Here is a 15,663-nt window from a genome sequence, read left to right on the forward strand (position 1 = left end):
AAAAAAATTGCAGGGTTTAGAGAATTTTTAATTTTTAAATACTATGTTGAAAGTCAATTTTTAAAATAATTTTGAAAAAAGATTAAAAATATATATTTAGACGTTTTTGAATTTATGGCTATGATAATTTAATCATGTCTAGTAACCATCTTTTTATCACAAACTTATAGCTTATTTTAGTTTATAATTTATTTTTCATACGCTATTTTAAATAGTATTTTAGTTTATAGTTTACCATTTTATTCTTCCATTTTTATCCTTGTTATTTTAACAAAAATAAATAATATTTTAGTTTATAACTTATCATTTTATTCTTCCATTTTTATCCTTGTTATTTTAACAAAAATAAATTATTTTTTATAATTTATTTTAACTTAAAATAAAATAAATATATATTAAATATTTTTTATAATTGAACAATTAATTTTATTAAGCATTTCAATTAATTTAATTTAATTAATTTAACTTATCAACTATCGGCTATCAATGAATTATAAGATATCAATCATCGGCAATAAACTCTCTTATTAATCAACTGCTATTTTTATCAAATAAAACCTTAATAATCTTATTTTTAAAAATTGATTTAAAATAGTACAATTTTGTTATTAACAAAAAGTGTACAACTTTTCTTTCTCTCTTCTTCCCAATTTCTAAAATTAAAAACTAAAATTTTTAAAAACTATTTAGCGTTTTAGTTTTTAAAATTGAAGTAAAAAATAATTTTTAAAAATAGTTTTATAAAATTTTATTATTTTAAAAATTTAAAAATAGTTTTGCAAACCGTCTCTTAATTTTTTCAACTTGTTAATAAACAACATACTTAATCTTATCCTATGCAAGATGCCTAAATTATTCAAAGTATAAATTTTTACATAAATTATTGCAATAAAAATTTGTTTAAAAATTTGTTATTTTCTGCAAGTGCAACATGTTCAGCGAGACAAACGGGGAAAAACATCATACTCTAAAACTTCAGTAGATAGCATCTCAGAGCCTTCCCAGTCAAGAAAAATTTAGCTCTAAAATAAACTAGAACACTGATTCTAAAAGGTAATTGGCAAACTTCCATTTTATTATAGAATCTCACTACTAAACTAGCAGTTTACTCAAGCCCCCAATCACTGCCACAGTATCGGTTCCAGAAATACATTCGTCTTCAACAAATGGAATTGTTTTCCGTATCGTCATATTTACTGGAATGCTACCTTTGTCTGCAAACCACAAACATTAGCAATTACTACCAGCAACTCAAAACAGCTCAAAATACTAGTTACAATAATGCTACTCATACAATTCTTGGATCTACAAATGACCACAACACAACAACGGTTGCTGCATTTACGTACAGCGGAAAATAGTTAAATATGTGGTATCGGGTGCAATTACTGCAATATGCTCATCATAACAAAAGATTTACTAGCTACCTTCATTTGTGCTGTCCTTTTCTATGCAAACAGCAGCATAATGAGAACCAAGTAACTCTAAAAGCACAAAATGCCAATTGCTTGAGAGATTCTCAAGGTCACCAGAAGGCTCAGCAGAAATTTCATTTTCCTGTCAGCAAAATAAATTGTTTCATAAATTGTTGAAGCAGAAATAATTACTAATTCACATGCGATGTCAGTACAAAAATACTAATGTAATTTCTGGCCGAATAACAGCAGGGCATATGCCAGTATGACAGTAGTTGACTCTAGTAGTCGACTCCAGTAGTTAACCAACATATAATATCCAGTGCTTTAAAATCCGAACCGGACAGTTTTCAACGAGTAGAACCTTAAGCCGGCCTTTACTACGGCTTTTCCCAGTTCAAGCGGTTTTAGAAGGTTGAAGTAGAGGTCTCGCCGGTCAATTCCCAGTTCAGTTTTTATAGCATAGATAATATCTAATAAACGTCTCACCACTATAGTGGAATAGCATAGTGGTGATAGGGTTCGACGCGACGCTATTGGTTCGCAAGTCATAGTCAACAATAGCGGTTGAAGCCTCTGCAAACCGCTATCGCTATTGTGTCTGCAACTAGAATTTTGGAGATAAATTCCTCAAAGAAAAACTGTTGTCCTTTTTCTTAAGGGTAAAAATTTCAATATGAACCCTTTGAAGAGTAATGTATATTCTTGCTCTACTACTTTTAGTTCATTTCCGTTTTATTCTTCTTCTCTTCTTCAGTTTTATTACCCTATACTTTAGGTTCTTTAATTATTAAGTATGATGATTTCTTTAATTTTGAGAATTTAAGTTTACTTTGTACACTAGTTTTTAGTCTATGCAATAGCAGGAATTTACTTTGTACACTAGTTTTTAGTCTATGCAATAGCAGTATCCTGCTATCCGCCATTGCATTTTAGGGGGGTTTGTGCTACGCAACGCTATCCGAGATTAATATCATAGCTTCTTAAAAAACATACCTTAGAAATTACATGAGGAAGAACGTGGATGCCTTCTTTCATATGGTCTCTTAATCGAATAGTGAAAGTATTAAAAGGTGAAGCTGAGAAGCCCCTTCCGAGTGCTTTAACATATGCCTCCTGTAATTGGAACATGTCTCTGTAAGTGAAGCTGCATAATAGCAATGAAAAAAAAATTGGTTGAATTCTCAACCTACTTGTGCTCCCTCATTATATCACACTTATTAAGTTACTATCATGTGTCAAAGGAAAGGTATTCTTAGTACTCTTCGTTTGATTGGTTGCACAAAATAAAGAACTCAAACACAAACAAAGAACTACTAAGACTAGAGCTCACAAGAAAAAGTATTGATATGAAGCTAAACAAAAGAAATCCTCAAATATTCTCCAGATAATAGTTCGAAGAGTCACATTTGTTTCTCAACCGACTTCTAACTGAGTAATGAAATTCAATAATGTGACTAACCTTCAGAGTCCATAATTTTATAAACTCATGACGTCGTAGCTCGGGATCCTCAATGTGAGCCAGCATTTCTACTTCATGGGGAGAATAGTATCGACGTGCAAAGGCTAAAATGTCATTCTTTAACCTCCTTTGCTTCTCTTCCACATCAATACCAATCTACAACGAGCACACAAATTCAATATGTTCAAAGCTAACAGTAAAGAGCAGGAAAAATGTCAGTCTTAAAACTAGAACAGAATATAATGACAATAATAAATAAAAATAACATTTGTATAACCATATTAGATACATACCGGTGAGCCCACAGTTACTCCACATGCTATCAAAGAAGAAGTGTGCGAGATATTAAAATGTAGTGGTGGTAGGTTCCAATCATCAGCATATTGCCAGTCTACCTGATCAAATATGCTACTTAAGACTTTCAGTGTTTGCAAGAAAACTCAATGAAAAATATATGCCAGCACAGAGAAAGTGCAACCATACAAAAGTTACAGATAATAAATTAACAATAAAAACACACACCTCAGGCTTGCCATAATTGTTCTTCCTAAACTTCAAGGATTTTGGATCAATCTGACAATTTGTCTGGTCTAGCAGTAAAATAAATTGTTTAGATACATGACCTATGTCGTGATATAAGAAAAACCAAAACCAAACGATACAGGAATATGAACAATATACAGATAGCAGATTCTCCACCAAACAAGTAGGATATATAGATCTCTTCAGATGAAACTTGATTAAATTATGTCAACAGTTGTAAATGTTAAAAAGTTACATAAAAACTTAATTGAGAAACTGAGTAGCAGACCTTCAAAACTTACATCTTGCTAATGTAGTGCGAACCAATGCACGAGCTAGGAGTGCACTTTTCTTCAGCTCTTCCCCGCGCATACGGAGTACATTTTCTTTCTCACAAGGTGATAATATTTCAAAACATCTGTTCAATAGGTTTGGGCACTTTACCTCATCAGGTAAAACATACCAAAGATGTGCTTCTCTACATTGCAACATACAAGATAGTCAGTCAGGGAACAATATATCAAGTGACAACCTGACATAAGATTTAAAACGAAAACAGAAATGGCACCAACAAGGCTAATAGTATCTTTATTTTAATCAAAAACTGAATCGTACATATGAATATGAACGCAATATTGTTATGACAAAGTGTAAAATATTAAAAACCCGAACACATACTTTTGTGCTGGAAGTTGCACTGGAGACAAAGAGCATGATGCAGTGGTAAGATTCCTTCCAAAGCAATATATGTTCATCATTAACGGTCGTTTGCTACAAAGCATTGAACTCATGCATACTCAGGACCAAACAATACCTAGCATATTTTGTCTTCAAAATCAGTTCAACCTAACAATTTTCAATAATGGCACAGTGATTTCACAGGAAAAAAAAACTAGTGATTAATTCAAAAACAATTTTCAATTGAACCAGAATAGATAAATGATTTTCTCAATATGCATCATTTTTAGGTTTCTAGAGAAATTAATTGTTAAAATCATTCTTTTGTAAACAAATTCAGTCATCGCAGGTATCGACACGTGTCAAATTAGGTCATTAGTCGAACTGCTTAATTGAATCGGATTAAACCTGATGTCTCGATCGTATCACTAGACTAGATAGTTAATCGCAGAAAAAGCGGCAGATCACGGCCCGCATCTTTGTCACGACTGCCTCGGATGCATTTCGCTACAATGAACTTTTTTTACAGTAGAAATAGGAGGAAAGGTGAAGAAGAAATGAAAAATCACAATACAAACCAATGGCGTGCTTGAATTACAGTGGCGGCTGCTTATTTTGCTATGTCAAACGTTACAAAAGTGGCGTCAACGGACGGAGGCTCGGCGAGGATTCACGTCTGGCGGAGAATGATAGAGGTAACACAAAACAAGATTATTTTAATAAATAAAGTTTTTAAAGACTTTAACATTAAACCCTTTTGTAAAATTACATTGATTTTTGAGATTTTCTTTTAAAAAATTTAAAGGATTGTTTGCAGTTAAAAAAAAGTTTTTTTAAAAAAATAACCACTTATTCAAGGAAATTTCCAAAATATCCTCGGTTTCAAAAAAAATCTCAAAATATCTCATTTTTAGGAGGAGTCGCCAATTGAATTTGAGACTCCTCTTAAAACTTAAATGGAGGCGCCAATTGGATTGGCTATGGCAGGTGTCCTAGCCAATCCAATTGGCGCCCATGTGTAGGTTTTAAGAGGAGTCGTCAATTCAATTGGAGACTCCTCCTAAAATGCATTTTTTGTGTTATATGGTATAAGTGATAGATAAATTTGATATAAGATCACTTGATATTAATAAAATTTTGCCGTTTACACAAAGAAACATAATGGTGATGACCGGGATCACCTAACCGACCTCCGGTCCCACATCCTCTAACTACCCTAACCCGTGACCCTAACCCACGTTAATGATTCGGTACCGGTGTTTGATCATCTGAGGGGCCAGGAGCGTCACTACCAACTACAGGAGAAGATCTGTTGAGGTAGTCAGACAATTCGGCATAGTCTTCAGTATGCATCGACGGTGTACCGCCGTAGCTGAGCTCATGATCCATGCCAGAGAAGTTGGGATGTGGTTGACTCATTGATGGGCGACCGGGACGGTTGAAGGGAGACATGGGTGTGAACAATGCATCGAGGAAAGGTTGGAAAGGTTGTTGGGGTGTTTGGTAGAGATAAGGTTGTTGGATGTTTTGGTTTTGTGATGTTTGGGCTTCTTGGCTACGGTAGGAGGAGGGGCGGTTGGTGTTGAATGATCGTTGGGTGTTCTGGCTTATGCGACTTTGGTAGGGTGATGGGGTGGGTGCGAAGCGATGTTGAGTCTCAGGTTGATGGTCAATTTGTTGCTGGTGGTATGGGGTATGCTCTTGGTATTGGGGTTGGGTGTATGGAATGTTTTGGTTGTATGTTTGTGTGTTGGTTGAACGGAACGTTTGACGGACAGGGGGTTGTGTGTATCTGGTCTGACACTGTTGTTGGGGGTTTGATGTTGAGGTGTCAGGTGTGTAAGTCATCTGGCGTGGGTCGTACAAGTACATATCCTCGACGATGAACTGAAAACCAACCGATCTGTACCAAACAATATAAGTACGACTTGGTTTTTCTTCAGTTAGCATGACTGTGTCAGTTAACACATGGTCATGACGGTACTTCCATTTGCGACACTCCGATCTTGCGAAGCTTTGCCATGGATTGAAGTTTCATTGGTCGTTAACTTTGCGCAGATGCCATTCTCCTAGACTAGCTGGGGGATCTGGGATACTTTGGAGCATACCGAACTGCAACTTCACACGATCGCTGTTGTGCATCTCCACAGTTGTGAACCGTATTATCGGTGTGCATGCAGTCCATATGGCCGCGTCTTCAGCGTTGACCTCATGGTCATGATCCAAGTTAAGGTATGGACGCCAAATGAACTGAAATGTGAAAGAAGATAGGATTATAGTCAATGTAGAAGAAGTTAACAAAACATAACGAAATAATTAAGTTATTTTCCTTACGTCTGTCGGTCGAAGGTGATCCAACAGGTTGCGATACTGAGTAATACAGTGTCTTGGACATCTGTTGTAACTCATACCACGTGCAGACCATCTACACCAAAAAGTCAAAAAATATTAGTTAGAGGTAATAATCTTTTAAAAAAGTAAGTAAAGATATAGCAATTTAAACAACTTACTTTTGTGCATACGGAAATGTGAAAGGGTTGTTATTTACGGGTGCTAGAGACGATAGTCTTGACCAACCCCATGCTTGTAGCAAAACAGCACATCCAGAAAATGTAGATGTGTCTTTGTGTGAGTTTTTGCACAAGGAACTATAGAGATAGGCTAGACAAGCAGATCCCTAACTGTAACTTCTTATTCTATCTACATGTCTAAGTAGAGGTAAGTACATAATATGCATGCTAGAACCACTACCTTCGGGAAATAAAAACGAGTCAATTAACAGCATAATGTAACACCTAGTTTTTATTATTCGAGCATCTTCGGTAGAATGCTCATCTAAGTATAAACTATTATAGTACGACTTAAGGCGTGAGAGTAGTATACCTTAACCTCTTGCATTATCATCTAACAAATCAGTCTCTAAGAGCTCCGTGCAAATTGAATTTGCATAGTTGATTTTACCATTAACAACCTTACCTTCAATGGGTAGTCCCAAAAGCATGTAGACGTCTTCTAACGTCATGGTACACTCACCGGTTGGGAAGCAAAATGTGTGTGTCTCTGGTCTCCATCTTTCACATAAAGCTAGAATGAATTTGTTATCTATGGACCAAGACAAAATCTTGCTAATATGACCAAAACCGGCGAGTTCAACATAAGGTTGAATCATCGGGTCCATATGGACATATTCGTGGACCCGAGTTCGGAACCTTGATACATCCTATAAAAGAAAGAATAAAAAACTTGACTAAGTTGGTATGTTAAAATAAAAGGGGGTTGGTGAAGATGAAAGATAAAAAGTTAACAAAAGAAAAAACTTACATATGTTGCGATGTTTGCAACCGTTCCTCTATGTGCTTCGCCCATTGTGAGGATAGACATTTTGTCGGTGGGTTGGTGTAGATGAAACTACAAGAAGTTGTTGCAGATGAAATTGTAGAAGAAGTATTGTAGAAGAAATAGTGAGAGTGATGGTGTGGAAGAAGTGTTAATTGAGTGGATGTATTTATAGGCAAATGGATGGGAGCATGAAAAATTGTGCTTGCATGGTGTCTCCACTTGAATTGGCAACCATGTACAACCTTTAAGAGGGGTCTCCATTCAAATTGGCACCTCCATAGGGATATGCATGCGACACGTCATTTCGAAGTAGCTTGCATGTGTGACACGTCACTTCGAACTAGCTAGAATGTGAGACACTTCACTCCTCTATTTAAGTGTCTTACTATCAACATCCAAGACACTTCACTCACATTCATCTGCAGTAAGAAAATAGTTTTCATCTGCACAATGTCATCTTCATCATTATACAGTGTCAACGTTCACTGCAATAGTGAAACATACGAGTCTGAGCTATATGGTTTTTGTTTTCGAAACACTGATACCATTAGACTCACGATCAAGAGAAATGCAACCTTCTTGCATTTGTAAAAAAAGAATACAATCATGTATAGGATCAGGTATTGTGTCAAAGATCACATATCAAAATCCAATATTTTTTTAGAATAGTCAATGCAAGTATTCCCCCCTTAAGGTACGAGACGATGAAGATGTTGAATACATGTTTGTTAGTCATGAACATTCAGGCTGCAACTGTATTGAGTTGTACATTACTCTTCAACCATGTATACCATTTCAACAGTCTCAACTAACCGGTCAGGATGAATCTGGTGAAGATGATCGACAATGGTCAGATGAACTCAACCCAGAAGCAGAAGCAGAAGTGGACGTCGTTGATGAAGAAGAAGAGGATACCGAGATACAGGTTGATCACATGTTGAACAACGACGATGAAGATGATGATCAACCACCACCAATATCTCCTAGTCATGTCTACAATTCGCCTCAACATATGACAAATATGGATCTTCACGACGATGAAACATCCAACAGTGTTTTCTATCATCCGTATCCGAGAACAGAAGACGAATTAAAGGTGGGAGACATGTTTCGTACCAAAGAAGAATGTGTTCTGGCAATCAAAAAATTCCACATGAACAACTCTGCTGACTTTATAGTGAAACGCACTGATTCTAGAAGGTATGTTATTGAATGTCGTAACATGCTTTGTAAGTTTAGTTTGGTTGTGTCTTACAAGAAGAAAAACGACTCTTGGGAGATCGCTTCAATAGACCCACCACACAGTTGCATTGCAACTAACATTGAACAAGATCACCGTAAACTAAGCGCAACTTTGATATGTCAGACATTCTGTCGTTGGTTAATAAAGACCCATCAGTGAAGGTGAGTATAATTATATCTCATATCAGAACAACATATAATTATACTCCATCTTACAAGAAAGCCTGAATTGCGAGGACAAAGGTCGTTGAACAAGTTTTCGGCAACTAGGAGGATTCATACAAGGAATTGCCACGGTTTTTATGGGCACTAAAAACATATGTCCCAGGAACTATGGCAATTATGGAGACATTGCCAGCGATGATGCCAGATGGAACTTGTGCTACAGGTAATAGAATCTTTCACCGTCTCTTTTGGGCATTTGACCCGTGCATCAAAGGTTTTGCATTCTGCAAACCTATTATTCAAATTGATGGCACTTGGTTATACAGAAAATACAAGGGTACTTTGCTCATGGCGGTTGCACAAGACGGTAACAACAATGTCTTTCCCATTGCCTTTGCTCTTGTTGAAGGTGAAATGGCTGGTGGATGGGGTTTCTTTCTTCGACATCTCAGAACGCATGTGGCTCCACAAGCCAATCTCTGTTTGATTTCTGATAGACATGCTGCCATTGAGAGTGCCTACAACAACCATGACAATGGATGACATGATCCTCATTCTACCCATGTCTACTGTATCAGACACATTGCACAAAACTTCATGCGTGCTATAAAAGATAAGAATCTTCGTAAGAAGGTGGTGAATGCTGGGTATGCTCTAACTCAACCGTCATTTCAATATTATCGTGATGAAATTAGACTGTCTAATGAAGACGCAGGGAGATGGCTAAATAACATACAGTAGAGTAGTGGACACGAGCATTTGGCAGAGGTTGTCGATGGGGCCACATGACAACAAACATTGTGGAATGCATGAACGGGGTATTCAAAGGAATTCGAAATCTGCCGATAACCGCCTTGGTAAGATCAACCTATTATAGGTTGGCTTCTATGTTCGCAACCAGAGGTGAAAGATGGAGTGCGGTGTTAATGTCTGGGCAAGTATTCAGTGAGCGTTGCATGAAGGTCATGAAAGAGGAGAGCATCAAAGCTAGCACACACGCTCTAACAGTCTTTGACCGTCATAGGCAAAATTTCAGCGTCCAGGAAACAATGGACCACAACGAGTGGAGACCAAATTTAGCCTACGCTGTTAGACTAAACATAATTTGGTGCGATTGTGGAAAATTCCAGGCCTTCTGTATACCTTGCTCCCATGTCATTGCAGCATGCGCTTATACTCGTCAAGACGCTTACAGCCATTTATCTGATGTGTACAAGGCCAACACCATCATGAATGTATATACTCAAAGCTTCTCAGTACTACCAATTGAGGATTACTGACCTCCATATGAAGGTGATATTGTTTGGCACAATGACGAGATGCATAGAAAGAAGAAAGGAAGGCCAAACAGCACATGTATTAGAACATAGATGGATTCCACAAATAAAATGATAAGATTATGTAGTATCTGTCGTCAACCAGGACACAACAAGAACAATTGTTCCAATCGAGGAGCATCATCTAGGTCTTAAGCATTTTGTAACATTGTATTTCTGTAACATTCAATCATTATATATCATTAAGTTTTTGTTGATTCTAAGTGTTGGCAGCAATTTTGGTAAAACAAAGAGTGTTCACAAGATGTTATGTGTGATGTCTTAACATGAGATATCCTATGTACATGCTGGAGTTCAAGAACATGTTCATGCAGGATTGTTTCAGAATGCCACATACAATGCCATGGCTTCTGATATTGGATGTACCTGCTGGAGCTTAAATAAAAGACATGTTCATGCAGGATTGTTTCAGATGACATACACAAGGTCATGGCATCTGATATGGCTGTACCTGCTGGAAGTTATAAAAGGAATTATTGGATTATGCAGGATTTTTACAGGATGTCAAGCCCGATGTCATGACATCCTGTACACAGAACATTCAGTATGAATGTCTGGTGTTTTGTGATTGCACAATTAATGGCAATCTTTGGATGATTGAAGATATGATTAGCTGGCGCATTCAATCATGGATTACAACCAGATTTACTTATTTTCCAAGGAGATCTAAACAGCTGTTATAAAAAGATTTGATTGGAAAATAGATTTAGGGTTTTCAAGATGTCCAAGCCCAGCTGGATGCTTCTATAAAAAGGGACTTAGAAAACCTGTTTGAACACACAAGCAATACTGAGCGAAATATAGAGAGAGAGCTAGGGTTTGTGTCTGTTTAGTCGTGAGACTTGTAGGTCATTCAAGTCATCCATTGATGATTGAATTGGACTGATTTGTGGTTGTAATTTGTCACTCTAAAGCTGTTAAGCAAGAGTGTGTGTCTTCTTGATCAAAGCTGTGAAGCAAGATCAAGAGTGTGTCTTCTTGATTGAAACTGTGAAGTAAAATCAAGAGTGTGTAATTGAAAAGTATTTTCTTTTCACAAGGGATTGTTGTTTAAAATCACTGGTGTGTGATTGTAGGGAAGTGAGTGGGTTCTCATATCTAAGAGTGCTTAGGTAGAAATTGCACGGGTAGAGATTAGGTGAGAAAGAATGTAACTTGTTAAAGTGTACGGAGAGTCTTTGAACTAATTCTATTTTAGTGAATTTCCTTCCTGGCTTGGTAGCCCCCAGACGTAGGTGAGTTGCACCGAACTGGGTTAACAATTGCTTGTGTTATATGCTTTACCATTCTGTATTTTTTATCCATTGTGTGTTAACAGATATTAGTGTCGTAACATTACCTTCGACATCTTATATCTGATACCAGAATTTCAATTGGTATCAGAGCAGGCATCTTGCTCTGGTTCTGGGTGAGATCTAGGGGCAATACTTTCTGGTACAATGGAGAGAGATAGAGGATCTGTTCACAGGCCACCAATTTTGGATGGTTCTAACTATGACTATTGGAAACCTCGAATGGTAGCCTTTCTAAAATCGCTTGATAACAAGGCTTGGAAGACTGTGTTGACAGGCTGGGTGCACCCTGTAGTTACTAAAGAAGGAGAAGCCACTGCTGAGAAAAAGCCTGAAGAATAATGGTCCAAGGAGGAGGATGACCTAGCCCTTGGAAATTCTAAAGCATTGAATGCCATCTTCAATGGAGTGGACAAGAACATCTTCAGATTAGTAAACACCTGTGAAATAGCTAAAGATGCTTGGGACATTCTCAAAACCACTCATGAAGGCACCTCTAGAGTGAAGATGTCTAGACTACAGCTGCTCACTACCAAGTTTGAAAATTTAAGGATGAAAGAAGATGAAAATATTCATGAATTTCATATGAATATCCTTGAAATTGCTAATTCCTTAGGAGCCCTGGGTGAGAAGATGTCAGATGAAAAATTAGTGAGGAAAATACTCAGGTCACTCCCTAAGAGATTTGCCATGAAAGTGACAGCCATAGAAGAGTCTCAAGACATTTCCAATATGAGAGTTGATGAGCTAATTGGATCCCTTCAAACATTTGAGATGGGAATGTGTGATGGATCTGAAAAGAAAGCCAAAATCATAGCATTCAAGTCAAACACTGAGGAGGAAGAGGAGGAAGGTGGTCCAGATATTGATGAAGATCTGACAGATGATGTAGCAATGTTGGGAAGACAGTTCAACAAGCTAGTGAAAAAGATGGATGAAAGATCTAAGGCTAATGTCAAGAACATTGCATCTGACATCAGTAAATCCAACAATATTGGAAGAAGAACAAGGTCAGATGAAAAGCCCAAAGAAGAAAAAGGAGTTCATTGCCATGAATGTGATGGGTATGGACACATTAGAATTGAATGTGGGACCTACCTCAAGAAACAGAGGAGGAGTCTTGCTGCCACTTGGTTAGATGGAAGTGAAACAGAAGAATCTGCAAATCTTATGATTTCCTTGACTGGAAGATGGGATTCTGATGAAGACTCAAGTGATGGTGAAGTAACCTTTGAAGAGTTGGTCACTACCTACAGAAAGTTGTGTCTCAAAAGTGTAGAGTGGTGTAAACAGGTTGAAAGCCAGAAGAAGGAAATAACTCAACTTGAGAATGAGAAGGTAGAAAACTTGGAAACCATCTGCAAATTGAAAACAGAAGCAGTGGTTCTGAAGGCCAAGATAGATGAAAGTCAACCAGTTGAAAGCCATAAGATAGTACAGCTGGAGAATGAGAAGGCAGACCATGTGGAAATCATCTCCAAGTTAAAAACTGAAGTTATGTTCTTGAATTCTAAACTAGAAGAGATGACCAAGTATGTAAGAATGTTAAACAATGGATCTGACTCCCTAGATAAGATTCTCCAAACTGGAAAAATAACAGGAGACAAATCTGGCATTGGGTATAATGAATCTAAGTCTGAGTGCAGTTACACTGGTTGCAAACCTCAAGCCAAACCTAAATGCAGCCATAGTAAAAGCAAACATGTGATGTCACGTCATATGTCACAACATCAGAAGAGAAGACAGCAGAAAGGGAAACACCAAAGATGGATATGTCATTACTGTGGGAAATTTGGTCACCTGAAGCCCTTCTGCTATAAGCTGTATGGTTATCCTAGCCCTGTTCATCATCAAACTCACTATCAACCCAGACCCAAACAGCACAGGCCTGACAACAAGAAGCAATGGGTTCCTAAGACTAATGTTACAAGTCTAATAGCTCACATTCCCTTCAGAGTCTCAGCCAAAGAAGAATGGTATTTTGATAGTGGATGTTCCAGACATATGACTGGAAACAAATACCTGATAACTGGACTTCATCCTCATGCCATAAGCTATGTAACCTTTGGTGATGGAGCAAAGGGTGAAATCAAGGGGATAGGCAAGCTTGATTGTCCTGGAGTGCCTAAACTTGACAAGGTCCTACTGGTTAAGGGTTTGACTGCAAATCTAATAAGCATCAGTCAACTATGTGACCAAGGTCTAAATGTTAACTTCACTAAAACTGAATGTCTGATTACCAACAAAGAAAGTGAAGTAATCATGGAAGGAGTCAGAACCAAAGACAACTGTTACATGTGGAACTCTCAAATTAGTTACTCCTCAAAATGTACCTCAGTCAAGGAGAAAGGGATGAAGATGATTATATCTGCTAGAGAAACTCCAAAATTGAAAGTCTGTGGGAAATGTCAGACAAGGATGTCACACCAAAAACTCAGACTTAACATCACTTCCAAAGGGTTGAAACTCCTCCATATGCAGTTGATGGGACCCATGCAAGTGGAAAACCTTGGTGGAAAGAAGTTTGCAGTGGTGGATGATTTCTCCAGATACATCTGGACCAAAAACAAATCTGATGTGGTTGAAATCTTCAAAGATTGTTGTCTGAAACCTCAAGGAGAAAAGCTCATGGTGGCTCAAACAGATATGGATAATTATGGGTTTGGTAGAAGGTCAGATCAGATGGTAGAACATGTTGCTCGTCAAATGTAGTTTGAAGTTGGGAAGAGCTTTGTTGGACTTGGGCTATAAGTCAAGCAGATAGAAGAGTCTATTTTTCTATCTCAAAGCAAATGTGCCAAGAACAATGTTAAGAAGATTGGCATGAAGAGTGCAAGGACTCCTGCTCCTACATATTCGAAAGTATTCAAAGATGAAAATGGTGTTTGTGCTATATATCAAGCTGAATACATAGCAGTTGGAAGTAGCTATTCTCAACAGGGTTGGTTGAAACTAATGGTGACTGAACACAATGTCACACAAGATGTCAGGACAGTGTACTGTGACAACCTGAGTGCTACAACTATTTCCAAAAATCATGTTCAGCACAGCAGGATGAAGCACATTGATATTATTCATCACTTTATTAGAGAACTGATGGAAGAGAAAATCATAGCACTAAAGCATGTTACTACTAAAATGCAATTAGCTGACATATTTAGAAAAGCTTTGGATGTTAATCAGTTTGAATGTTTAAGAGGGAAATTGGGGATTTGTATTCATGAGAATTTATAGCAATTAAAGTGGAAATTTGTTATACAGAGGAGAGTTGCTGTAGAAAGGGAGCTAGGGAAGGAGGCTGTAGAAGTGAAGGAGGTTATGGAATTAATCAAGTTTGCTGGTTTGATGAAAACAGTTAGTGCATTGCCCCAATGTTTTGAAGGTTTAATGGAGGAGTTTGTGGTGAATATCCCAGGGGATATTTCTGACAAGAATAACAAAGAATTCTGCAAGGTCTTTATGAGAAGAAGGTGTGTAAGGTTCTCCTCAACTATAATGAATAAGTTCCTAGGGAGAGGAACAGAAGGAGTTGTTGAGTTAGAAGCCACAGACAATGAAGTCTGTAGGACAATCACTGTTGGGCAAGTCAAAGAATGGCCAAGAAAGAAGCATGACACTGCTGAGAGAGTAAGAGAGTTCAGAAGAGGAAGATGACACCTTGGTTCATCACTTGAAACCAAGTGTTGCAAAGAAAATGAAAACCAGGAAAGGCAGGACTGTGGCTAGAACTAGTAGGAAGGCTGCTGTTGTAGGTCATTCTAAATCGTGGAGTAAAGTAGAGGTTCAGAAGAGGAAAATCAGAGAAAGCTCTGATTCTGAAGATGATGTCGAAGATGATGTCCCAGACATCTCACCTGCTAAAAGGAAAACTGTTAGAAAGTCTCCAGCTAAGGTTGCAACTGTACATTTGGACAACATTTCCTTCCATTTGGAAGATGGTGAAGCCAAGGAGTCAGATGCCCATACCTCAAGTGAGAGGTCTAATTCTCAAGATCAATCTAGTGGCAGTTCTGAATCTGAAAGTGAAGAAGATGCTACCTCCTCAGACTAAGTTGTGGTGATGGTCCCCCTGTTATGATGACATGTGTGCTATTCTGGATGCTGTTATGTCTGTCTTGAAAGCTTGGATGTTTTGTTTCTGTTGAAATGTTTGTATTATGTGGCAGTCCTTACTGATGCCTTGATGAGTTTAATGGATTTCTAATTATCTC

The 15,663-nt window shown here is 37.6% G+C and overlaps 1 protein-coding gene across 3 annotated transcripts; it reads right to left on the reverse strand.

The window, feature by feature from the left end:
• Positions 1–852: 852 nt before the first annotated feature.
• LOC127091973 (uncharacterized) lies at positions 853–4,844 on the reverse strand. 3 transcript variants are annotated; one of them, XM_051030729.1, is made up of 9 exons: positions 4,656–4,844; positions 4,078–4,213; positions 3,702–3,877; positions 3,400–3,467; positions 3,171–3,272; positions 2,878–3,033; positions 2,412–2,531; positions 1,428–1,557; positions 853–1,214 (listed from the first exon to the last, which is right to left on the reverse strand). In XM_051030729.1, the coding sequence occupies exons 2-9, from the start codon at positions 4,188–4,190 to the stop codon at positions 1,093–1,095; spliced, it is 987 nt and encodes a 328-aa protein (XP_050886686.1). In that variant the 5' UTR covers positions 4,191–4,213; positions 4,656–4,844; the 3' UTR covers positions 853–1,092. The 3 variants fall into 3 exon arrangements, with proteins under 3 accessions (XP_050886686.1, XP_050886687.1, XP_050886688.1); XM_051030730.1 differs by having other exon boundaries at positions 4,078–4,245; positions 4,656–4,811; XM_051030731.1 differs by having other exon boundaries at positions 4,486–4,800.
• Between the last annotated feature and the right edge of the window lie 10,819 nt (positions 4,845–15,663).

The sequence above is a fragment of the Lathyrus oleraceus genome, chromosome 6, assembly GCF_024323335.1.
Source record: "Lathyrus oleraceus cultivar Zhongwan6 chromosome 6, CAAS_Psat_ZW6_1.0, whole genome shotgun sequence".
NCBI classification, from domain to species: Eukaryota; Viridiplantae; Streptophyta; class Magnoliopsida; order Fabales; family Fabaceae; genus Lathyrus; species Lathyrus oleraceus.

What these genes read in the sequence shown, in the direction of transcription:
- LOC127091973 (XM_051030729.1), bottom strand. Translation starts at nt 4,190, where the DNA reads ATGAGTTCAATGCTTTGTAGCAAACGACCGTTAATGATGAACATATAT. An exon ending in GTGCAACTTCCAGCACAAAA is followed by an intron (nt 3,878 to 4,077) that starts GTATGTGTTCGG and finishes GTTGCAATGTAG; the next exon opens with AGAAGCACATCTTTGGTATG. An exon ending in TCGCACTACATTAGCAAGAT is followed by an intron (nt 3,468 to 3,701) that starts GTAAGTTTTGAA and finishes TTTTACTGCTAG; the next exon opens with ACCAGACAAATTGTCAGATT.